The following is a 25,429-nucleotide window of genomic DNA, read 5'->3' as shown; positions in this document are numbered from 1 at the left end:
TTTGGCATTGGTAAATTTTATATTACATATTATATCGTATTTTATATTATATTTGTATCGGAAAGAAATCTGAAAACGCGCGTACAAGATATTTAGTGCGAGTGTATATTTCGCAGAGATTCCAAAAGTAATTAAACAGTCGATTGTCCATCACATCGATGCATCTCAATATTCAATGGGACAGTCTTTAACGTCTATAACATGTCGAAGATGGCTCTTTATGGTGTATCTCGCGGAGGAAATTAATTTCACGAAATTAATTAAACAGTCAATTATCCGTTGTATCGATACGTCCCGATATTCAATGGGACAATTTTTGACATTTGTTGTACGCTTAAGATACCTATCCATACTATGTACTATTTTTTTCCCCAAATATTCGCAACGACTGTCTTCTATTTTTTTTATATATGCACTTTCAAGGTGATTTCAAATTGTACCAATGTGGTCAGAATGGTCGTGTCTCGTTATAAAAACGAACAAAATTGCGAAAAGTCACGTGTAAGGGGCACACAGGGAGGGTATAGGAGGCGTTCGTGCGTTCTTTAAAACAGAATAACTTTTTGAAAATTGGGCCAAACGACTCGTTTTTTTTTTCACGAGTTAAAAGAATTGGAAAGATCAACAATAGGCGACGTGTAAAGAAATGTTGAAAGAAGTACAATTAGTCTGACTCGCGAAGAAGAAAGTAAAGGTAGCTTTTCACAACTTTTTTAGCCGGCCCTGTAACGAAGATTTAAATAACACATTTAGAAGATTTCTTCTCAACTCGTCGAGCAAAATTCAAATCGTTCGGTCCACAGTCCGAGACGAGTTATTCCGTTCCAAAGAAGGCACGAAACGAAAGATGTTTTTGCGACGAGTGTCGGACTATTTTCGCTCTCGAGCAATTGTAAGTCGAATTTTAGTTGCGGTGTCGACAAATCATTGATTCAGTGACGGTGAATTTTCTTTTTCCTGGATGTGACGCGGATGCGCAGAAACTTTGACGTCAAACGTTCCCGCTGAACGAACAGGACCTTCCGGCTGTCATGGATATTGATTTTCCTTGAGCTTCGAGGTTTCTAGAGCAGCTGTGCGTACTACCCATCCAGCGCAGACTCCGGCTATTCTCAATATGGCTGTCTATTGTGCCCAAATCCACTCGTTTCGCGCTGCAACGCGCTCGCGGCGATACACGAGGATGCGATCAATGCGCCAGGAACATCAGCCGATCGCAATTTAAACAGCCGAATTTATTTTCGAATCTGACGCGCTGTACGTTGTCAACATGGCCGATACATGTGCCGCTGTCACGTGCTTCCTGATCGTCGCGTCCATCTCCATCGTCGTAAGCGTCAATGGTAAGCCTCGCATTTTACTCGCTTTGTCTGGCTGCTTAAACCTTCGCCTCTTTTTTCGCCACGAATCAAATTATACTTTTGTGAAATTAGAAATTCGCCGATACGCGTTGCCCATCTTTGGTGTTCGCGAGAGAAGAAATCGTCGATTCTTACGACTCATTCGTCACGCTGATTTTCACGTCGATACGATCGGAATACCAAAGTTGATCGTCTCGACAGTGTGTTGACCAGTTAGCCGTTGCGACTAACGCGACTAAGATGCGTTAGAAAGGATAGAACAACTACTTCGTTCACGCTGTATTATAGTTTTTTCATAACAATTATTTGTATCTCTTTATTTGCTCGTTTTACCTGGTCCTGGCTCCCCAATAGTCGAAACGTCTTCAAATTTACGAATATATCTTGGTTTTTCACTAAAATTGCAGTTTAGACAGCAAAATTGTAACCGCTTTTTACGCGCGACGAGTATACTCGTCAAAAGTAGGTAACTGGTTAAGACGGAAGATAATTTTCCAGGATAGACTACGGCGGTATTCCGTCTTTGAGAATTTTTAATTTGAGGAATTTTTCTTTCAACAAGGAGTGTTTCTGTAATGGAAGATGGAAGTTTCTGTTTCTTCCTGCTTTTCTCTTTCTTTCTCGAGGTTTCTTTCAGTTACACTGTCCTACTTGTTTCACGAGCGAGTTGCGTTTTAGCAGCGTGTTTCGTTGAGAGAGTTTTCACTAGATGTCTGAAGGAACGATGTTTCGTCTATTTATAGCGAAGATGTTCCTCTACACGTAGACTACGTATAGAGGAAAGTGCACCTGTTGAAGCCTTCACTCGTAGGTGTTAGCCATTTGTGTTACGAATCGTGTAAACAACGATCATTGTACACGGTGGATTTAATCGATTTTTCTTTCGTGATAAGCTTCTCGATGAATTCGCATTTCGAGTCTACTCTTTTTTACTTACCCTCTTGCCTATATTTCTACGAATTATTACAAACTATCACATACATATTTTACTTTCCTACGTATAAAATAAATAATTCATACTGAATACGTCTGTTTCTCTTTTTTTCTCTTAACAGGAAGAATATTATAATCAATTTTCACAGAGAATTTTTAACGCTAGATCGTCCCAAAAGTGTCTTTCATCTTATAAGGAAATAATAGATGCGCGACATTTTTTGTTTTATATTATTTTATTGGATTACGTTTAATCTATTTCATCCTATTGGAACCAGATGTGAAATAAAACAGTGCGGTATACGTAGAATTTTGAACTTCATGAAATATACATGGAATATGTTGTGGATATCGAATCTGTAGTCTTGCGTAGATCCAATTGTCGTATAGATGCAAACGTAGTCGTACACCGTCTGTTTAGTCTTCGGAGATGATCCAATCTGTTAAGAAGCTGAAAGTCTAGGGGATCGGTACGATTGGTGAAACGCGTGTGGAAGCGTTTTTCCGAACATGGAAATATCGTCTATAACTGTAGGTATTTTTAAGCACCTGTGTATGGTTTCGTTGATTACCTGTCAAAGGTAGTCCGGATAAGCATTAATAATGCCTTAAACTGAAATCGTTGAATGTTCTCGGAATACGTTTAATTGAAATAAATTGAATTAAATTTTTCGTAATTTCCAGATACGTTTACGATATTTTGCTTGCCAAGTCTTACCGTGGGACGTGTCACAAGGACAGCAGGAAAATTTGGCAAAATATCGTTAGAAACGCTATACGACACAAAAAGGAATTTACATAGGCACGAAAAAGCTAAACATCCGAAGAATTCCCTTGTAAATAAGAAACCTAAACCGATGTTTCACCTTATTAGACGATTTCCTCGATGATATCCCTTTCCAGAATCTTCCTAGCGATCCCGTCAACGAACGCGACTAAATTTCATCTTGCGCATATTGCCGATGTATCTGTTAAATGTCAAGACTGATATCTATTTGTTTTTACAAAAATGTACAAAAATCTGACGTTAACGAAAGCACGACACATTTGTTTGAAAAAGGAAAAAAAAGGAAGAAGTAGAAGAATCGAAACATTAACATCGACAAAGAGTAAGAAATTTCTAAAAAATGAAAGAAAGAAAGACGCGAAGCATCAAAAAGTAGACAACGATTTGCCGAACTTCTTACTTGTCCGATTACTAGCTCGATTTTAATAATCTTTAAAAATCTAGCATGAATCACGATTTCTATTAATTAATACGTATTTGTCGGTTGATTGTGTTCGATGATCAGGGCAACTGTTAACTACGGAACATCGAACTCACGCAGCATCGGAACGAGCAAACGATTTATGGTGTCATCAGTGTGATACGATGGAAGATGGAGAGAGATGCGCCAATCTGACCGGAAACTTCAGCACTTTCGGGCACAAGTGCACTGGTGACAAAAGGACCTGTATGGTAATGACAAATGATAACAGCGATTCAAACGCTTGTTGATTATACACAGGGCGCGCGCGTGTTTCAACAGATGTTTGATATTTTGCTTCGATCGCGTGCTTTTAAAGCAAACAGAATGCAGCAAACAGCTAGCTAGAAGCGATATTAGTTATCGTCAACGCGAGAGCGAGAGAAGACTGTTCAAGATAGAGCCACAGTTTCATTTCGTACGTAACGCAATTTTAGTGGTTGGAAATGTTCAATATAGTCGATTAATTCACTTGCATAATAATCACGTTCTTTATCGAAATTGTTTCTGCTTCATAGAAAATTATGTACATGGTGTATACATTTGAGGGAATATGCAAATGCAATTTTTTTATTTGTTCTTCTTATTTATTGGTAATCGACAATGATATTGGATATGGCATAATCGTACAGTTTGCACACACATGGCAAAAATTTTACGAAACCTGTAATCGATATTAGCCGGCCGAATTGACAACGAACGAGTCGTATTCTCTGGAAATGGTACGAGATATTCCGGAAAATATTACCGTGACATTTCTTGCCTTTGAAAATTGATATTCCCTTGACTAAAAATATGTTACGTTCACGCTCACTCGTGTTCGTTACAAGTTCCAATGTGAAACGTCGTATGGAGTAAAACAAGGAATTGTTGCAAATATTCGGATTAATTTTAGTATCTACGTCCATGTACAATTCTTTCTCATCTTTTCTTTTCGGTCTTCGTTTCTCTCTTTTCGCGCGATAGTATCAAGTTCGTCGTTTAACGCCGCCCAAAGTGAGCTCGTACTCGGGCAAAATTAGAGAAAATACTATATTTTAGCGTACCAGTGTTTCTTGCGATCCGCTATGACATGTCATACAACGAACATCGTGAAAGTTTAAAATCTGCAAATATTCCTTTCACGTTTGCTTCTTTCTCTTCAGGTAAAGCGATTTTCTTACACTACCAGCACGGAGGATTCAACGTCTAGTCCGCAAACTTGGTCGGTGGAGAGAAAGTGTACTAACAAATGCGACTCCGGATGTATAGTGGTCGGTGAACGAACGAAACTCTCCGCTTGCACCACTTGCTGCGAGAAATCGTTTTGCAATATCGGTACCGGTGCTGCGAACGACCTGACGATAAGGGGGATCGATCTGTTTCTAGCCTTAGTGTTACAAATTACGTTAACAATTATCATGCATCCGTCCTGACATTGCAGACGAAATAACACTCGATCATGAATCATTTTAGTCGCCGATGAGAATAATTGATTTCATTAGCGCGTTTATACATACATTGTAACATACACTGTAACATTACACCACAACACGACACATAAGATTTAATCGCATTACTAATGAAAATGCTGTTTTCATTTTGTAAATATGTACATGGAGTTTCATTCGTTACGTGTCTCATAATAATATTACGATAAATATTGATTAATAAGTCAATAAAATTACGACGATATCGATAATACGAAGCTCAGAAATAAGAAACTAATAATGATGTTCTTGTTCTACTGTCGATAAATCAAAGAACAATTGATGATATAAAAAGGGGATGTTCTTAAGAATACGATGCTCATAATTATAATAATAACAAATACAATCAAATCTACGAGAATGAAATTTAAAACACTGCTAAGTTATTACTCGATCGTTCAACGAACCAATGTAATTTTAATTGTAAATTTTAGAAAAATTGTTATAGCAATACACTACCAATAAATTGTATAAAGTAACAAGCTTTTCTAAAAAAAAAAAAGAACTGATTAATCTCGATATAATAATAAATACTGTTCATCGATATCCATCTTTCCATTATCCTCTATTTCATTCCCAAGAATGTTAATAAGAAACATATTAAGTTGTCCCAAAAGTCTCCGTCTGTTTTATAAGAAAATAATAGATGCACAACATTTTTTCTTTTATGTTATTTGATTGAATTTTCTGTGATCCGTTTTCTACCAATAGAACACAATAGATCATAATGTAAAGCAAAAAATGTTGTGCATCGATCACTTCCTTATAAAACGAAAGAAACTTTCGGGAAAACCTAATGGAATGGGAATTTTCTCTTGGACACGTAACATTGGAAAATTGCACACAACTTTTATTTAAATTCCTTCGTACGATCTTCGTACAATATTCTTTTGTTAATTATACCTTAACTTCCTTTTTATTTTACTTTAATTTTTAAGCATCCTCCGATTGATTTCCAATTATTTTGATTATTTTGCAGGAAGCGAACAATTTTAATGATCGGCATATTTTTCGATACTCGTGAACAACAGTGTACAGCCTGGACGTTTTTGCACATCCACATTTCTCTCAGACGCACAAACATCCGCATTCCGCTTATAATACTAAAATTTCGCTGGAAACAGGGAAACGTGAGATCAGGTATCTACTAAATCGCTTAAACTATATAACTTATACCAGCGCGTTTACAGCTGTAACCAATTAACGTAGTTACACTGCCTAAATGAAAGCATTCAGCTTATACTCGCGCTTTCTGTTCTTCCAACAGCATCCTGGAAATCTGCGTGTTATCGTTTTCGCAGAAGTCAAGAGAACTTCGGTTGAACGTCGATCCGCCGTCTCGCCAAACGGAAGATTGCAAAGTTCTTGAATTTCTGGAAGGTTCTAACGGGATTTAGGGTCTTGTTCCAATGGAAAACACATATTTGTTTCTACAAATCAGTCTCAATTAAATTTCCACAACCGTGAATAAAGGAATATGAGATTTATCGTGCGTTGGCGTGTAATGAAAACTAAGGCAAAGAATGGAATTTGTTTTTTTTTTTTTCGTAGAAAACGAGAGACGACATCGCCTTGTTAAGAGGAAATAAAACCATTCTAAGAAAGAATAACGATCGTCGTTAAGCGTAATGTAATTTCTTTCTGAAGAGACATACTAATCTATCGCCCACACGTGATGCCTCGATGCTAAGCATCTCTCATTTTGCATCTCGTTCGTTGCCATTCATCTGGTCGTGTGAAACGTAAATAAGATGGAAAGAAATATTTTTTGTTCCAAGAGGCAATTATTCAAACAACAATTTATCAATGGATAAGAAAATCACAAATGTTCCTCTTAATATCAACCATCTTTCTCCTCTTTTTTACTCTTACTTGTCTGAAATTCTTTATCTCCTAATTTCGATTAACCATTTTACAAAACGTAAGGTCTGTTGTCCGTTTTACGTTTTACTGTTATGAAATTTTGCAGTCCGTTCACGCGTAATCTTGCAAGTAAAGTACATTTTGCCAAGAGTAATCAAGCGTCTGTCTACTTTTGAACAATACTGTACCCAAGAGCTACTTACAGTGGCTACAAAAAGTATTTCTATATTGTTTCTACTATTGTGTTTATCCCAGCATTCGTATGCTAATCAATTATATTAATTGAAAGCGTATTAATCGTCCTCCGTCTGCAACAACCTTACCTTTACTGACATTTACACGCTGGATCGTTTAGGATCATGCAATTTCTGTTTACGTTCTCGTGTTTCAAAAAGTGTGCTAAAAAATTCTGGAATACTCTTGCAAGTTTCTAGAATATCTTCCAATAATTTTCATATCGGTACATGTGAATCTTTTTAAGCGAAGCAGAATCTAAGCAAAAGTTTCTTTCGTTTTGTAAGGAAATAATAAATGTACATTTTTTGTATCATATTATTTTATTGAATTATGTATGATCTATTTTGTAGTAATAGAATCCATTTCATTTTATTCATGCAGAATTCAATAATAATAATTATAATAATAATAATAATAAAACACAAAACGTTGTGCATCCATTATTTCCTTATAAAACGAAAGAAACTCTTGGGACAACCTAATACATATAAATACCTTTTCACAGCCACTGTATAAGATTATAAAAGATACTGATATATAAGATATCGTTAGCTGCAGCTGCACAGCCACCACGCACTGAGCATCGCAAATATCGAAAGCCCTGAAGAAAATTTGACGAAAAAATCGGCGCTGTAAAAAAAGAAAGCTGTAATTTTATAAAACTGAATTACAATCGACGAGACGAGTAAACGTGACGTAGAATAGAAAAAGCTGTGTAATAGGCAAAAGAACGTTTAATGTAAATTTTAGTTAGAATTCATATACGTAAGTAGATACGACTTTTCTGCCAGTCACTGTGCATTATCTGACATAATTTATCTCTCGTACTTATTCTTCCATCCAGGCAAAGGAAGCTGTCGGAACAGATTTAATTCCCGTTCATTAGATTCATCGCCTTACTGAATACGATATTCTCGAGTTCGCGGTTCAAGGGAAAGCGAAGAATTCTGGTGGGGGCGAGAGCAACGTTCAAGATGAAATCCTCGGCCCTTGTTAAATCGTCTCGGTCGGGGTCGAACAATGCGTTCGCCAGCATCCTCGTTTCTCGGTGATTGCACATAAAGCTGCCATTATTAGAACTTCAGTGGGCGGTAAGCGCTGGTGCTTTTTCCAGTCTCGCGTTCGCGCTTACTCTTACGCACAATTCGCCGCTGCACTCGCGTGCGTTTCCAGCAGCGTTCTTCCGTCCATGTGGCTGCCAGTCGCAGCACGAAGCTCGTTCGTCGCGTTTACTCCACTTTTTCCATCGAAACATTTCGTCCGGAATATCGCGCGTTCGACTCGACGTCCAATTAATTATCGTATCTCACTTTCACCGATGGTGCATCATTTTCATGGGAAACGTTTAAATTTCCACGTGGCACGTGGTGGAAAAATTGGCCGCCGATTGCTGCACGACGCTCCTTCGTCGCGTTTACTCCACCTCTTCGGCGAAACGTTCCATCCGGAACGTCGCGATCGACACGAGATCGAAATTAATTATATTCTACTTTCTCCGATGGTGGATCGTCCTTGCGCGAAAGAAAATTAAATTCCTACGGCATGTGGTGAATAAATTGGCCGCCAGTTGCTGCACGACGCTCCTTCGTCGCTTCACTTTTTCGTCGAAACGTTCCGTCCAGGATATCGCGATCGACCCGAGATCCGATCGATCGTCTTATCCTTCCGTCCTTTTCGCGAAAGTCGTCTGAATTTCTGCAACGCGCGCGTGAAAAATATTGGCGCGAATCTTCGAGTTAGTGAGAATCTTTGGCTCGAATTTGATGATTCGTTCGCGTGGGAATCGCACGGCGAGGCGTGCGATTGTCGCGATCACTCTTATCGCTCGCTCCACTTACGTTCCGCTTCGTTCTACCGACTACTAGTTTGCTGCATTCCCGGTTACTTTACTGGTGGTGAATCGTTAATCGACGCGAGTTACCGCCGACGAGTTTGTTACGATACGCAAGTACAGTGGAAAAGGGAGTTTAGCGAAACAGTCTCGTAAAGCTAAACGGTTGGACGAATCGAATGAGATCGAAAGGAATTGGAAGTCGTTCGAAGAATTCTGTTCGATGGCAGCTTTGAGAACGCGAATGACGATTGAAAAAAGAAGAAATTGAAAGACGTCGAAGGAAATAGAGGAACGTTCGAATTCAACGAGGCAGTTTCGTGCGCCTAGAGACGACGATCGAAGGAAATTGAAAAAGATCCGTCGTTCGAAACTCGTCGCTCTATATCAATCTGGTATAAGTACGTCGAGCAAATATTCACGGTTAATCTTTGCGATAAAGCACTACCTACAAAACCATTGTATTCTATGATTTCATTTTATCTCTGGCGTACCATAGAATCGTTCCTTTCTCCATTATACGATCGATTAAACAACACCCTGTGTATTAAAAGCAACGATTCGCCTTCGTATTACTTCCACGCGAGCTACGTGATAAAGCGTGAGACATTGAAAATGTTAGATCGCGAGAGTATCGTCACATCCGCGTCTATATGACACGGTGTTTCGAACGCGTTACGAATCGGCGAATTCGAAACGGCGAAATGAAATGAGAATATCGGCGCTGCGAACTAGCTGCTTTCATCGCGATAACTACGTCTGCGAGTGAACGAGCATGCCTGGCGAGTTTCGGGCAGCCAGAAAATCCTATTGAAATTTCGATCAAAGCGCGCCAGACATGACGCAATCGAAACTTCCCAGTTTTCTCCTCGCCACGTGGCTGCTCGGCACGATCGCTACTAAGTCGCGAATGAGCGACTTTCTGCAAAGCTTGCAGGAGTACGAGATCGTTTACCCTCGAGTGATCCCGAATGAGAGCGCGCGGAACAGAAGATCGACCCAAGAAGACCGAGAAACTTGGCGCGAGTATCTCCAGCAAGAGCCGGTGTTCCTCGAGATAAGCAACTGGACCTTAAGAACCATGGCCAACGATCGATTGATACTGTCGTCGAATTTCACTGTAAATTGGGTGCGCCAGGGTAAAACCAATTCCGAGCGACGTAACGCCAAAGCAAACTGCGATCTTCGACAAGGCAGCTTGGAAGGAGACGCGAGTTCCTTCGTCGTCGTGACGATATGCGAAGAGGAAGTGTACGCTTTGATGTTGATCGGGCAGAGATCGTTCTTCGTTCAGCCACTGACGAATGGCCAGCATGTGATGTTTCAGCCGAAAAACGAAAGGTGGTGGTCGATCAGGGATAATTCGAGCTTCGTGTCTGTGAATCCGGAAAATCCTGCAGGTGAGAAGGATCGTTATCGCGATGGCTTTTCATCTTTCGTTAGACGATTGGGTATAGGTGGTTGGTTGATCGATTTTCCTTGCCGATTATATTATAAGCTTCTTACTTTGTGATCCGTCGTTAATTGGTTCTTCTATTCTGAACTCGACTCTGATCGTGATACTGTAAGAACTGATAGCGTCGATACGATAATACCATATATAGAGTGTGACAGTAATCGTAGTACAAACGAATACGTATATGCGTGTAAAAATTACAAATGCATACAGGGTGTGACAAATTTAAACTGCCAAACAGGGAGGGCTTAATCTGCAGGCAAAAAGGAAAAAAAAGAGATAATCATTTACAAAGCGAACGTCCATTAGCTGATTTCAATTTGAAATATATCGTCAAAGTCAAAGTCATTGTGAACAAACGTTTCCTGTACGTGTTACCGTCGTTCGACTTTGTTTTCCGTGACATTCGCACAAGTCTTCGCTTCGATTTACGTTACGATTACGCTTCATTCTCACATGGACGAACGTCTCGAACATTGGTATCCGTACATTTATATATGCCGACCTAACGCATTTCCGATAATCATTTTCAACTCGTACAGGGAAGAAAAATGAATGAGGCTACCGTGAATTAAATTCACGTATCAAATAACAGAATAGATACGATTCATACGAAGCTTTGCGTTGCGTCGTCGTTACTCGAGGTAGGAAAAGCTTCAGCCGTGATATCGAGAAAAGCGAAACTACTCGATCATCGAAATCATCGCTGTCGTCGAGACAGAAATTCCTGCGAATATCGCGGAAACTAAAGCAGAGCGACGGTAACGCGTATTACAGGAAAATGTTGTTCGGAATATTGGCCTTGGCAAACATATTTCAAAGCCGTTGGATACAGCGAAATTGTCTGCTTTGTAAATATTTACCGAAAAATATGTCGCGCGAAGCTGGTCGATAAACGCGTTTTTCCGGAGTTACAAACAAATATCGTATGTGTGAAACAAGTAACGACAAATTTTCCATTCCACGGCACGCGACAATTGACCGTATTATCAGCGTTTCGTCAGAGTTTCAAGAACTGCGTTTTCTTTTCTGTATTTATGGTTTTACAACTGTAAAACGGAAGTTTCATTCTGGAGATGCGAGTTCGCGTGAACAACTGGCGCAACGAGTAAAAAGAATGCGGTTCTTGGAACTCGATCGAATTGTCAGGAACTGCGTGTGCGAGATCGTATTAACTCCATCGTTGGTCGATGTCAGGCTTCTATCCCAGCACACGGACAATGTTCTCCAACGACCAATCAAAGATACTAGGTAATCATTTTTTATTGTATCATTATTGTTGCTATTAACGGCACGGGCTTGTTGTCGCATGATAAAAAAACATGCAACTGTGCTGACACGATAATACAGCGAACCTTTGCATGCTGCGATGGAAAACGCATCGTTACCTGTTTCGTACGAACGATATGCGTTTGTAACTCTGTAAAGAAACGTCCGTTGACGAACATTATATAAAGTTCTTCTTTCTTCTTCTTCTTGCCTGTAAATCAACCCCTTACAGTTTGGCGGTTTAAATTTGGGACACCCCGTATATACAGGATGCAACCGAACAACGTCTAAAAGCGAGAACAACGCGAATCCTTGTGGAAAAATGAAGAAAAAGTATAGGATAAAACGTTTTCATTTTCGACTTAGCTTCGCGGAAAATCGAGTCTGAAAATTTATCGAGTATATTCGAACTGTATCTTAATATCGGTTCGGATAATAAATTTATTTAATTATATAATTAATTTCTCACAAAGGAAATACAATCTAAATGTCGATATCAAATGGAAACAAATTTTGCTAAATTGAAAATCCATCGTAGTATCGTTTCCATGACTAATTGTTTACAGATTAAAAATCTGTCTTACGAATACGAGGAGCTAATTATCTGCGCTTATTAATCAATTTTTATGGAAAGTTTTGCACGATGCGCGGATAAATTCTAATTTGATAAATCGTTGGAAACGTGGAAAATTGAATGCAATAGAATTACGTGGCACAGTTTACACGGTTGCAACTTTATGACCCACTTAGGTCAAGTCGCAATGAAATTTATTGCATATATCGGAAATTCAAGGCACGTAACTGGCAGTTTATAAACAAATTATTTCTTCTCTTAATTAAATTCCCCGCGTCGAAAACTGTGAAACGTCTTTCTATCTAAATCGAACAATCTGACGTCGCGATCGCATGAATTGAAAAATGCGACGTAAATGTTCGAAGTATGGTTGAGAAACGATAGAAAATTCCAAGTGTTACGCTGTATTTCCCGTTCGATTTAAATCGAAATTTTAATGAGAAACAGCATCGATTGATATTTAAAAGTAAAACGGTTAAGGGTAACAATACGGGTTTTGTTAAAAGCAATTGGTCTATTTACTTTGCCGTTTAAACGAGTTTGTTTCACGTTACTTTGATCAATTTCCATTGACACTTTTATAGATAGCATTCTTTTTCACGGATGGAAAGCTGGCTGCTTTACAATACCGAGGAATATTTGTCTGAAATGCCCGTCGTAAAATTGCATTTTCGCGGGGAAAGGAAAACAATGGAATTTTTTACAAAAACGCAATAGTTTAATTACTGTAAAATTCCATTTTCCCCGCTGGGAAATTCAATTTTCTATTAAAGCGTAATACGTTTAATCACGTGTTGTAAACGTGGTGTAAATTCAACAAACTAGTGACTCGAACATTGACTTGTCAGAATTTTGTGGCACCGTATGCTGTTGATACGTTCCAGTATCGTCGTATTTACAATTTCAGAAATTTTGCATCTATTTTTTCATTTTATCCGTAACGAGAATAGCGACGAGTCTTGAGAAATATGCTGTAGCTGGAGGGAGGATAAAACAGGCAAACGTGGTAAACCGTTGATAATTCGGTTACAGGGAAATCGAATAAATTTGAAGTTAAAGAAAGTAAGAGAAAATCGAAGCGAAGCAAACGCGATTCCTTCAGCCACGATGTTCAAGGATTTTATAATCTTTCCGGTGACGTCTTCGACGTGGAATACCCAGAAGCTGAGAAATTGATTCTGTACGATGAAAAAGACGATGTTCCCACAGAATACAACGATACGATAGTGGAAGAATTATCGATCGACGTAAATTCCGAGGAAATTGGATACTTTTCTGGTCCTAAATGGCAAAGGAACAGATTATCAAGTAAGGCAAATATTTTTTCAAATGCTATTCTTGTACAATCGTTGCCTTTCTACTTACCACGCATAATATATCGTAGTTAATAAATTAACGAAACATCGAATATTACTGAAAGAAAGAAATTAAAATGATATTCCAATCTACCGTGTACAAAAGTAATAATAACAGCTTATAATACGAGAATAGCTTATCTTTAACCTTAAAAGGAACTAGGTTTACAATTATTCTCCCTATTGCGTTCCACTCTCGCTTAATCTTCCACACGTCCATCTATATTTCACTATTTATAATTTATTTTATTATTCTCTGTCTATCAATGTCTATCGTATAACTCTCAGGCATTACATACATGTATATTATCCATTGCACGAACCTTTATCTATCTTGCCTAATTTACTGTAAAAAGTAAAAAATAAAAAAATTTACTCGAGAAATACATTTACCAAAATTTGTCAAGAATTTTAAAGAAATGTGCAGGATGAAATTCACGGTGATACCGAATTGATATTTTTGAAATTATATGAGGTGGTTATGTTGTCCGTGATAATAGTAGCGCTGCTGGCTGAAGATGTCGCTGCTGGGGTACTGCTGTATTTTCTTCCTATTTAAGAATCGTGGAAGAAAAATCGGGCTTCGGTCGCCGGGATTCGAGATTCCGGGTTCCGAACGTTCGTAACCTAAGGCGCTAACCACTGCGCTGCCGTCGTCCGTTGGTAGTTAGTGTCAAGTGGCGGTATTTGTGCTGTCGAGTGCCGCCATATATACTTTTGAAACAATTATTCCACAGATACTTGCTCGTACATGCTAATCTGCTCTATACGTACTTTTAATAGTCGTGCGTTTAAGCTATCAACGAGTCGAATAGATTTTCTAATTTCGTCGGACATAAATCGATTGGTACATTTCTAGGGAAAAGACCAGCAGCTAAAGATTCGCCGCCACGATGGCTAGAGCTTGGAATAGCTGCTGATTATTCCGTGGTAGATTTTCATGGAATTCGAGTACAGCAATATATCTTGGCTCTTTTAAACATCGTAAGTAATATCGAACGTAATTCTGCTACTATACTTAGACATAGAATACCTTCTCGTACATATGTACGCAAGCAACTGGAAAACATAGGGCAGAGTTATGCGTATCTTTGTATTTTTAAGGTACGCTACTTACTTTCAAACATCTCGATCGTGTACTCGGATAGAAGCTCTGCATTTTCCGTTTGCAATATTTAAAGCGTACATGTATTTTTTAAAAAGTTTAGCGAATAATTTATCCTAATGGAATTTTGTAATCGATTAATTTCAACGATTCAGTAATTGATTTTCCATTGTTGTTGAGATTAACAACGTACATTTCCTATGATAAATATAACGAATAAAAATAGGAAAATTATATAAGATACACTGTATTTACGAGAGTTTTGAACAATAATTTATTTGCAAGTGTGTAATACTGTTTCAACGCCTGTTACATTTTCGTACGTATTTTAATCCTAGGTCAGTGCAATTTACATGGACCCGTCGCTCGAATCCAACATGATTCTAGTGATCGTACGAATGATTTTATACGCGGAAAAACGAGACGGTATGGTAAGCGATTTCCATTAAATTAAATCATTTGAATAAAGTAGTAACTATCTGAGATATGCATATACGAGTGTCAATTACTTTATTTTCCACTTATCTGTACATAGTATAGTATCTAAATTATATAGGTCAAAATATCTGCGCATGACGTTTTAGGTCGATAAAACGCGACGAGTTCCATTTCGTTAAATTGGACAACCGTGAACGATCCCTTGGAAACAAATTTCCAAATAAACAATTTTTACGAATTATTAACAAACATCGCATTTATCGTGTATCCAAAATATCTGTACAATCGACTATTAACCGTTTTTCATCCCTTAAGAATCTTAATTTAATGTTATAGACCTACGATAATATCATTGGTATTGAATCCACCCTCTTGTCAACTTTATCAAATGTTTCGATTTAAAAAGTTGCGCTGCCGTGAACTTTCAACATTTTTCAGAAAGATTAAAACACTAATAGCGTTACAAGTTACATTTGTTTACTATCAACAACACGATTGCTTGCACATATATATTTATCATCATTGACAAATATTTATATATAATATATAATACATGATATAATAATAAATATTTACTAGTTTTTATTAAGAAAATATTAAACGTTGTCGTAGGTCCGCCGTGGCGATGCCAGACGATCTCTCGAGAACGTGAACAAATGGAACAGAAAGATGCTGTCCTCGAAGGACGTAAATCACGATGTTGCAGTATGGTTGACGCGGTTAGATATAGGAGGTCCTTCCGGTTACGCACCTGTGTCAGGAGTATGCGATCCCGCGAGATCGTGCGCGTTAAATCGAGATGAAGGCTTGACCAGCGCCTTTATCATCGCTCACGAAGTAGCACACATGTGAGTGTCCCACATGTTGGGATATCGTTGGCAAACTGAAATATTTATAACTGGCCTGGGTATTTACGCACAGACCGTGTACTGCGTGTATTTATGCAAATACGTATTTTTACGAGGATAATTTCAAAAATGAAATCTGCATAGAAGAACCTATTATCTTAACCGAATATTGCAACGAGTACTGTACTTTGTATCTGCTATATAGATTTCTGCGTATTATGCGCGTTCTTGCAGCTTTGCAATTCCCATCTATTTGTAACATAAATTACTTCTAGATCCTCTTGTTTCGTTCCTCGCTTTTGTCTCCAAAAAATGACGTTTACTTTTGGAGACAAAGGCGATACTATATTTATATTTAGCATTAGCACGTTCTTATTGCGATTACACTTATTCGCTACACAGAGGATGTAGAAAAATTGTAGGAAAATCACAGTATAGAGGAATTCTACACCTCGGGATCGACGAAGATCTGTTAAAAAAAAGTGGAATGCAAAGTTGACCTTGACCCTGTTTCTCAACATCAAATTTCTTTTTATCGCATGGTACGGTACTCGTCGCGAGTGTTGATTTTGCAAAAGAAACCGTGGCTCGCAACTCGACCGTCCTCATAGAAAATAATATTATAAGGTTCCATTAGCTGTCGCATAGATGCCATACACGGCATGCTCGTATTTTTCGCATTCAAATAGAAAGTAAATAGCGTGATACGAATGACGAAACAGGAAATTAAAGGAACCAAAGAGAAAGAAGCATCCAACTTTGTAATCTCGAAATATTAGAAAATCGCTTACCGTATGAAAAAACCTTTCCAGAGCGAGGAGGTTTCCATGTTACTAGTTTTTCTTCTTTCTTTTTTCTTTTGCAAATGAACGCGCAGAGAACGTACGAAGGTGAACAACGTTTCTTTCGAACAGAATCGCGTTTCTTTGCGCGTTGGTCGATGTAACTTGCGTTGTTCCGCGTAAGAAACGTACAAAGTTGATCGCGCGAAAAAGAAAGAAGCGATCGAAAGTGCTTGAAAACGAGATAACGAGGACAACGAATGCTTCGTGACGGTTTTTTTCGCACAAAACTACCAAGAGAACCGCTCTTGCGTAATCTCCGACAAACGCCAACAAGATTATTTCTTTGTCCGCTTCGACAACGACACAAACGTGTTTCCCGTAGTCTAGGTTTGACTCACGACGGAGACGAAACGACCGGAAACGCATGCAAGGAAGAGGGATCTCGAGGAAGCGTAATGGCACCGATGGTCGCTGCCACGTTTCATCATTTTTATTGGTCCGCATGCTCAAAAAAGGAGTTCCATCGTAGAGTGAGGTAAGGATGCTCGCTCTACACAAGAATATTCTTCTTAGAATCACATACTCCTAAAATAGGTACTTGCAGACGGTGGTCCTGTTTGTCGAATAAGCCGAAGCACGATGGCCTCTCGCAACTGAGAGACACCATTCGCGAGACGTTTACGATGGACGAGCAGTGTCGCATGGAATTCGGAGAAGGGTACGTTTCATACGCGAATTATCGTTGCTCGGTGTTTCGATAACGAGTTTTCCATCGAATTTAGTTACGAGCACTGCAAGACCTTCGATGTGGCGGAACCGTGTTCTCGTCTGTGGTGCGGTAACAGTAACGTGTCTGAAACGTGCAAGACTAAGAAGGGACCGCCTCTGGAGGGCACCCTATGCGGTAATTCGAAGGTAAATCGACTGCAGCTTAGTTACTAATAATTGGACCGCGGAATTTTACGTTTATACGTCTTACGTGTATACGTTTTAGATTTATAAGAAAGATTTGCAGACGAGAAGATGCACAGGATGGCGAAATAACGTGGAAAAATGTATGAAACAATAATGGAACAATCGTTTATCTAGAGTCCACTTTTTAAGTCATATTCATAGAGATACGAATTTGCGTACATCTCTGCAGTCTACTGATAAATGATAAATATAACGAAAGCGAAATGAACGATTAGCACGGTTTAATCAACACGTTTATCACTGTCGCATTAATCAGAAATATCTGTTGCGATGGATTCTTCGTTGCACCTCTCACTGCGGACGCGTTAAAGAGTTATCTCGCAAGGAAACGATTTTTTTTAATTAATTACGATAGTTAGTAGCGAATAAGTAACCTACCATAGTAGACACGATTAGTATGTTATCATGTATCAATATACGTTATATACAGTACAGTATAAATATTTCAGTGGTGTATAAACGGTCGATGTCAGTCGACGAATAGAAAGAGCTTCGATTTTGGTATAATACTAAATAAACCGAGAGACGGAGGTTGGAGCGCTTGGAGCGGCTGGGAGAAATGTTCGAGGACTTGCGGAGTAGGAGTGCAGTGTCGAACGCGAAAATGCAATAAACCTTTGTTAGTATTCGGATTACCTAATAGCGACGCTTGTAATTCAAGTTCTCTCGAATCGTTTCAAAATTCAGTAGCAAATGAGAAACACGTTAATTATTTGTTATTTCCCTAACGAATAATCGCTCGCTTTTTTAACAATGAATGTGCTATTTCGATGGTACGCTACAAACAGAATCTTTACAAAAATGATTAAAATTCGATTCAAAGAAAGACTGAAACGCAAGATAAAACGACGGCGAGAATGTCTCGGTATTTTATCGGAGCGAAGGGAAGAATTTTGAAACGAATATTGTAGAAAACGTTCGTGTCTCGACTATTGAAGGCAGCTTTCTTGTTCAAAGGCCTGCTTACGGCGGGAAATATTGTTCAGGTCCCAGCGATGATTGCAGACTTTGCGACCTACCGAAGTGTTTAACTCCCGTCGACCTCAGAGCTCAACAGTGTACCAAACTCGGTAATATTTTATATCTGGAAAGAGTTCGATCCAACAACGACGTGACCTGGCTGCCGTACGTGTCCGATCAGGAGAATTTGAGATGTCGATTGATCTGCAAAAGCAAAGAGACAGGCGAAATATTTCACACCAGGAAGCACTTGATCGATGGCACGCCATGCTCCTACGGATCCACGAATATATGTATACAGGTAAAGTGAAACGCTCCATAACAAGATTGAAAGTACAGTAAAACTCAATTTGTCGGAACTTGTCGGAGTGCAAACAGTTTACGTACAGTTACTCGAATATTCGGACATGGTATTCTATCTCTGCATCTGTTGCTTCCATTTGAATACGAATCGTTCATTGTCAGATTTCTTTACGTGTTTCTTCTTCTTTTTCTGCTGAATCTACGATTTCCTTGATTGCAGATTTTGAACAACAAATACGGTCTGCTCCTTTCTGCTTCATAGAGGATAACAATTATCATTACGTATAATAATCGTATAACAATTAATAGCAGATATAATATGACATATTAACGCTAATAATCAGGCAATTTCACGAGAGCTTTTCTCCACGACGAACGACAAATTGTCCTTTGTCAGACCTATGATATCCTTCCCTTTTTTCCTATCGCTTTGATCGTACAAGGTAACAATTAAAATGAACAGTATCTCCTTGCGCTTCCCACACGCCTATTATTCGACGCATTGCGCGTTATTCTACAAACTTGTACGTTAGAGGAGTTCCACATGTTTGTGATATCTTCGCATGGACGAACGTACTTGAGAATAATCCACTGCTGTCAAAACTGTCGATAAAGATACAAAGTAATTTTTCCAGCGACGGAATAGCACACTCTATCGCAGAAACTAAGCTGTATCAAGGAGTTTAAGTATATCCTGCAATGTTGAAGGTTCGTGCTTCGAAAATGTTTGTAATACGTAGACGCGAAGTGTGCTTCCATGCAGCGAGGATCAGCTCAGCATGCTCGGTATTTCAATTATGTAAATCCCCGTATCCTTCAACGTGTTCAAACATACAGATCGTCAAAACGCATCAAGAATTATATTCGCGTAGCAGCAACACGATTTGCTGAAAACCAGGCGAGAAATTCAACGATCGACTATTAATATTTACGGTTTATCCGTATTACCGTTCGCATTTGCCACGTGTTTCACGACAACTGTTTTAACTTTGAGGGGATAAAAATCCACCTTCGATGCTACCGCCTTGATTCGAACAGGCCTTTATTCGGTAAAACGATGGTTTCAACAAACACGACCTTTGGTATTTAACAACCATCGTCTCAATGCGCATACAACTTTCTCGTTTGATGTATCCAGCTGTCCGAAAAGCTTTCTTCGTTTTACAAGGAAATAACAGACGCGCAACGTTCGTCGTTTTATATTATTCTATCGAACTATGTACGATCCACTTTGTAGCGATACGACAAATATGCATATATAATTCATACGTATCGATTTGATACAATATTCACGTTGGATACGTAATTCTATAAACCAATATGAAAGAAGAAATCGTAAAACGAAAGAAACTTTCGACACAACTTGATACGCACAGTCGAATCACATCTGCGCTACTTGGCACTCGATTTCAGCGAAAGATCCGGGTTCGACTCGACACGACGGTATATTTTCCCTTTTCTACCGGCTCGACCATTTCAGTCGTCTAAATCGAATCTTCGAACGAATGAATTTTATTCCAAACGATCGATATTTGCCTGTGGTAAGCGCTCGTGAAAAACAATGAATAACGAGAAATGTTCGTACATATCGAAGAAGAAACTGCACTTGCAGAAGAGACGCGAACACGTTTCTCTCTGTCTTTCTCTGACTTCAACGAAAGAGAAAACGCGACTCGTCGCTGTTTCCTGGATCGACCCGCGTGTCGAAGTTCCTCCTTGTTCTAATTGTTACTGATGAAAAATGAAATTTCTTCGGCAGGGTGAGTGCCATCGGATGGGATGCGACCGTGTGTTAGGGTCGAAGAAAGCGTTGGACACGTGTGGAGTGTGCGATGGTGACAATTCGAGCTGCGAGAATATCGTCAACAAGTTTCACCGGAAGCTTCGACGAGGTCAGTCCAGTCACCGTTCAAATTGAGTTGTTGCAAGTGGCGATGAAGTTTCCGTCAAAGTCGGACAGTCGAGCAAGCAGGAGAGGGATGCAACGTCCTTAATTAGTTTAAAAGGAGAGGAACGGCGAGAGCGGAGCGATTAGTTGCTAGTTCAATTCGCCCGGAGGAACGAAACTCCTGCGCGTCTTCGTTTTTGATTTAAATCCTCTGACGTGCAAGAGCGAGACGAGTCAATTAATCGTCAAGCAACCTCCGTATCAACTTATCGCGTATATTTATCAGCACTTGATTATTGTTTGAACATGGTACACAATGATCCTTGAAATACGAATTTCGACGACAGCTTTTGATATTTGCTCGGCTCACGAGGAAATTTTTTAAGTAAAAGTCAAACGCGTTAGGAACGTGGTCTTTCGTTTCGTTTAGGGAAATCCGATTGAATGGGAAAAATAGAAATTTAGAAAAATAATATCTACAAATCCGTTTAATATCCGCGAACGTTCTAAAAGATTGTTACGGGGCAGGATAGTTTTCTGTCGATTCTACGATCAATAATTTGTTTGTTATTACATCTTTTTATTACTACGATTAATCCCTATCCGCTTCGTAATTCTTTCAGAGGTGACACGCGTCGCTGTGATACCACGCGACGCTCACAATTTGAACATGAACATCTCGATGGCTGGCTCTCGACTTTTCCAATCGGATGATTTAACGATCGTGATAGGAGACGGTAGGAGAAGACGCAACGTGCAGGAGAATCTGGCGTCTCGTAAACGAGATTTAACGATCGTACAAGGTGCCGCTTTTCGCGTTCAGAGACGCGGTAATAACACGTATTTTATACAGGCAGATGGTACTGCGTTCGAGGATGTCGTGGTTTTGGTAAGAGATAAACTTTTAATGTTCCATTCTCGCGAATCAAACTTTCTTCACCGATTACCACAATACACAGGAAAAGTAAAATATCCAAAATCCAGCAATCCTTAATAATATTTATATCGCGAGAGATAAACCTATATGCAATATTATAGTATGATATAGAGCATGAAGAAAAATTACATAATTTCCACGCAAACAAAGATATGAAATAGTTTACGTGACAAATCCACGATCCATAATTACAATATATTCGATTATTCGATTCGTATCCGAACGTACATTGACTCCTCAGGCTTTAACGACATCGACGATTTTACTTCTTGTAGGTGGTGGTGCCGAGAAACGTACTACAACGAGGAATCTCGACTTCAGTTTCCTTGGAATATTCCCTAAATCGCGATGAGAGGAATGCAAAGGATAGATACGTATGGCTATTCGGAGGTTGGAGCTTCTGCTCGGCCAGCTGTGGCGGTGGAACGCGTCAGAAGATGATAGTCTGCAAAGACGAGGAAACCGGAAGAATAGTGTCGCGAAGAAAATGTCCACTGACAACCAAACCGATTCAAGAGATAGAGAAGTGCAACGTCTTTAGGTATCATGTATATATATACAGTTTGTAGAGTAGGTTTGTAGTTTGTTGGAGGGAGAAGAAAAAGATGAGCTTTATATTTATTTATATCGGCACTTTGTTATTTTATTCACGCTAACACACGTTTCTATGTTTGTCATACGTATGAAATTCAAAATTATTGATGAAAGTACACGCGATGATACGTGCGGGCAAAAAGTTGACCAGCAATTTGTCTGATTTATTACAGTTGTACTTTCAAATGGCTACCAGGTCCGTGGGAAGCTTGTTCAACTACGTGTGGAAGGTTTGGTATGCAATTACGACAACTTTACTGCGTTCGTTCGGAGTTTAATGGTACAGAGGTAAATAGAAACAACGAATTGGAAGTGTATCGAACGATGGTACAGCCATCGATATGCGAAACCAGCCCTATGCCTACGAGTAGCAGAGAATGCAATAGGATACCGTGTCCTGGACATTGGATATTTACGAATTGGTCCTCGGTGAGAAATTACAGTCTGATATCTACTTTCAAGGTAGATAGTATTAAGAGGATGTTGAAAGAAAAAGGATGCAACAGTTGTAGAGTTTATAGCGCTAGACAGGAACAATAAGGAAATGGTTCATTGACATAGAAATTGAAATCAATTCCTCATGAACATTTGTTAATACGTTTAAAGTAAATTCCGTAGTTAAGAAGGAATACAAAGCTCAACTTGCGATCTGAAAAGTATGTAGAATATTTAAAGATACAAAAAGATGATAGATAAAACAATATACTAAGTTTCACATTTTGTAGATTATATGTATTTACAGAAATATCTGCCAATCAAATATGTCTATTAATAATTAGACTGCGGATTTTTATGCAAATTCATATTTTCGAGAAGATAATGTAAAAGGTAGAAGCTCGGTAGATAATTGTTTTACTTAGCAAGTGTTACAGACAGCTGTTGTACTTTGGATATTTTACATATTTTCTCGTATCATGTGAATCTTCAGCATTTTGGCAATTTTTAATTTTCTATATGAGCGTAGAAATCCGCAGTGTACTGATAACGCGCTATAGCGGCCAATTATAGCGAAAGATGCGATTGTCAACGATCGATAAAAAGAAAAGAATTTATTTTAGAATATTTGAAATTTCGAACAGTATTCGAGCATCATATTTTCTTTTTACAGTGCTCGAAGAACAACGGAAAGGGTATACAGTCGCGAATAGGCCGTTGCATTCCTCCGGAGAACGAATCGTTTTACAGGTGCGACGGGCCAACCGTAAAGACGGAAATACGTTCTTGTACGGAGCACGTGACCAGGGCCATCGAATTTCCATCCCGTTGCTGGAGAGACAAGAATCGATTTTGCTCTATACCAAGTTTGAAACGTTACTGCGACGTGCCGGCATTTAAACGAAAATGCTGTCGCTCTTGTGAAAGGAACGAAACCTTGGATCTGTCCAACTCTTTCGATCGGAAGCACCGTATACTGCAAACTTAAATTGCATTTAAAAAGTTCGAAATGAAACGTTTGACACGTTTATTGCTATTTGTGATAAATTGAATTCGTAGAAAGGCGTAATAAACGAAGCAACGAAAATTGGCATTGAAAGCTGTTAAAAACATAGAACAAATTGTACTTATACCGTGTAAAATTTCTAACAAGTTTCTAAGAAACTTTATATTTGTGTTGCGTTACGTCCGTTAGTGTATTATAAGAATCGTAAATATGAAACCATTTTTTCTTTAATTAAATTTTCGATTCTGCACTTCTCGTACTTACTTCGACAGAAAAATGATTACTATTATTACTGTCAGAAAACAAATAGAAGTAGAATCAGTATGTTCTAGATACTAGGATATGTCGATATACGTATTATTTTTATGATATATTTTATATTATATATTTAAAGATAATTTATTTTTATTTTAAAGTATAAAGGATTTGACAAAATGATTCTGATTATGGATAAATTTTGGTCGCTACAATTCAATATCTTTAAGAGACTAAGGTATGAATTCTTTAGGAAAATACAAAGTGTTGATGAATCCTGTAGCTAATAATTCTGCCATTAAACGTTACATTAAACGTTAAATATCAGCCTTGCCCTCCTAATTCAGTAAAAATTGTGGTATACATAAAATTGTATCACATACATATGTGCTATAATTATAAAAACCAAAATTTAATTTTTGAAAAGATGGTTTTATACCTTCGGTAATTATTGTATTTCGATACATATCTTTAGGAGATTATATCTGGTGTAATCTTCTATTAGGATATTAATATTTATTTATAATATATATATAATATATATATATATATCTTGTAGAATATATAAACAGTGATGTAAGAAAATATTCACGAAAATTTGTTTAATATTTATCTATAATCGTTTATTTAATAATTTAGCTTAATGTATTATCTAAAATAATATAGCTTCTTAAAACATTTGCAATTTGAAAATATGAACAATGTAAATCCTCGTTGCTTAAGTTATTGATTTTAAGTTGTTAATATGTTTAAACTTCAGTTCTTAATAAATGTCAGAAATATCACAAAATGATATATACAGTTAAAAATGATAATTCGAGTTATAATGTGGAAAAAAATTTTAATAAAAAATCAAAATTGATAGTACACTAATAAAAATGAGACATATACACATATATGTGTATTAACACTGTACGTCCCAAGGGTACTAAAACATGAGGATTTTCGTAGGTAATTTTATGACACACTGAATAGACAGGTCGTAGCATTAAATAAAACAATTTCATACTTAATGTTTAATAAACATTTCATATGTAATAAACTTTTAGAGTTGCAGTAAAAGATGTGTTATGTACTCCGTATACAAGTCATTAATAAATTCTGATTTCATGGTTAAATTATTATAAAATATTATTCTGAATGTAGAAAATACAAATTATACAATATAAAAACTCTAAAACTATGTATGTGCATGTTTTATATTACATCAACTCAATTTTATTTTGAGTGCTCCCTGAACAAAGAAATTTTTTACATGTGAATTATATATGTATATATATTCAAATAATTTATTAACTTTCGTGT

General features: G+C 38.1%; 2 protein-coding genes across 7 annotated transcripts; both read left to right on the top strand.

The window, feature by feature from the left end:
- The first annotated feature begins 107 nt into the window (after positions 1-107).
- Positions 108-7,357, top strand: LOC122565768. 4 transcript variants are annotated; one of them, XM_043722082.1, is made up of 5 exons: positions 108-1,343; positions 2,979-3,403; positions 3,587-3,753; positions 4,687-6,150; positions 6,278-7,357. In XM_043722082.1, exons 2-4 carry the CDS (start codon positions 3,304-3,306, stop codon positions 4,954-4,956), a joined length of 537 nt encoding a protein of 178 aa, XP_043578017.1. In that variant the 5' UTR covers positions 108-1,343; positions 2,979-3,303; the 3' UTR covers positions 4,957-6,150; positions 6,278-7,357. The 4 variants fall into 4 exon arrangements, with proteins under 4 accessions (XP_043578017.1, XP_043578016.1, XP_043578015.1 ...); XM_043722081.1 differs by having other exon boundaries at positions 108-2,825; XM_043722084.1 differs by lacking the exon at positions 2,979-3,403 and having other exon boundaries at positions 597-1,343.
- A 306-nt stretch (positions 7,358-7,663) lies between these two features.
- On the top strand, positions 7,664-25,425 carry LOC122565627 (A disintegrin and metalloproteinase with thrombospondin motifs 3-like). Of its 3 annotated transcripts, none has more exons than XM_043721793.1 (16): positions 7,664-7,875; positions 7,955-10,341; positions 13,273-13,548; positions 14,455-14,579; positions 15,039-15,131; positions 15,751-15,986; positions 17,154-17,306; positions 17,376-17,489; positions 17,554-17,686; positions 18,196-18,365; positions 18,689-19,007; positions 20,769-20,901; positions 21,521-21,786; positions 22,110-22,375; positions 22,602-22,857; positions 23,537-25,425. In XM_043721793.1, exons 2-16 carry the CDS (start codon positions 9,780-9,782, stop codon positions 23,849-23,851), a joined length of 3,417 nt encoding a protein of 1,138 aa, XP_043577728.1. In that variant the 5' UTR covers positions 7,664-7,875; positions 7,955-9,779; the 3' UTR covers positions 23,852-25,425. The 3 variants fall into 3 exon arrangements, with proteins under 3 accessions (XP_043577728.1, XP_043577729.1, XP_043577730.1); XM_043721794.1 differs by having other exon boundaries at positions 7,664-8,201; positions 8,976-10,341; XM_043721795.1 differs by having other exon boundaries at positions 7,666-10,341; positions 18,704-19,007; positions 23,537-25,423.
- The last annotated feature ends 4 nt before the right edge of the window (positions 25,426-25,429 follow it).

Source organism: Bombus pyrosoma, linkage group LG3, assembly GCF_014825855.1.
Source record: "Bombus pyrosoma isolate SC7728 linkage group LG3, ASM1482585v1, whole genome shotgun sequence".
NCBI classification, from domain to species: domain Eukaryota; kingdom Metazoa; phylum Arthropoda; class Insecta; order Hymenoptera; family Apidae; genus Bombus; species Bombus pyrosoma.
This window is presented reverse-complemented; position numbering and strand designations above follow the sequence as displayed.

Bases quoted from the DNA above. Each gene is read 5' to 3' on its own strand.
- LOC122565768 (XM_043722082.1), top strand. From the start codon at position 3,304: ATGTACAAAAATCTGACGTTAACGAAAGCACGACACATTTGTTTGAAA. The intron at 3,404-3,586 runs GTAAGAAATTTC...TTCGATGATCAG, and splicing joins AACATTAACATCGACAAAGA to GGCAACTGTTAACTACGGAA. The intron at 3,754-4,686 runs GTAATGACAAAT...CTTTCTCTTCAG, and splicing joins GTGACAAAAGGACCTGTATG to GTAAAGCGATTTTCTTACAC.
- LOC122565627 (XM_043721793.1), top strand. From the start codon at position 9,780: ATGACGCAATCGAAACTTCCCAGTTTTCTCCTCGCCACGTGGCTGCTC. The intron at 15,132-15,750 runs GTAAGCGATTTC...ACGTTGTCGTAG, and splicing joins CGGAAAAACGAGACGGTATG to GTCCGCCGTGGCGATGCCAG. The intron at 15,987-17,153 runs GTGAGTGTCCCA...TGTTTCCCGTAG, and splicing joins GCTCACGAAGTAGCACACAT to TCTAGGTTTGACTCACGACG.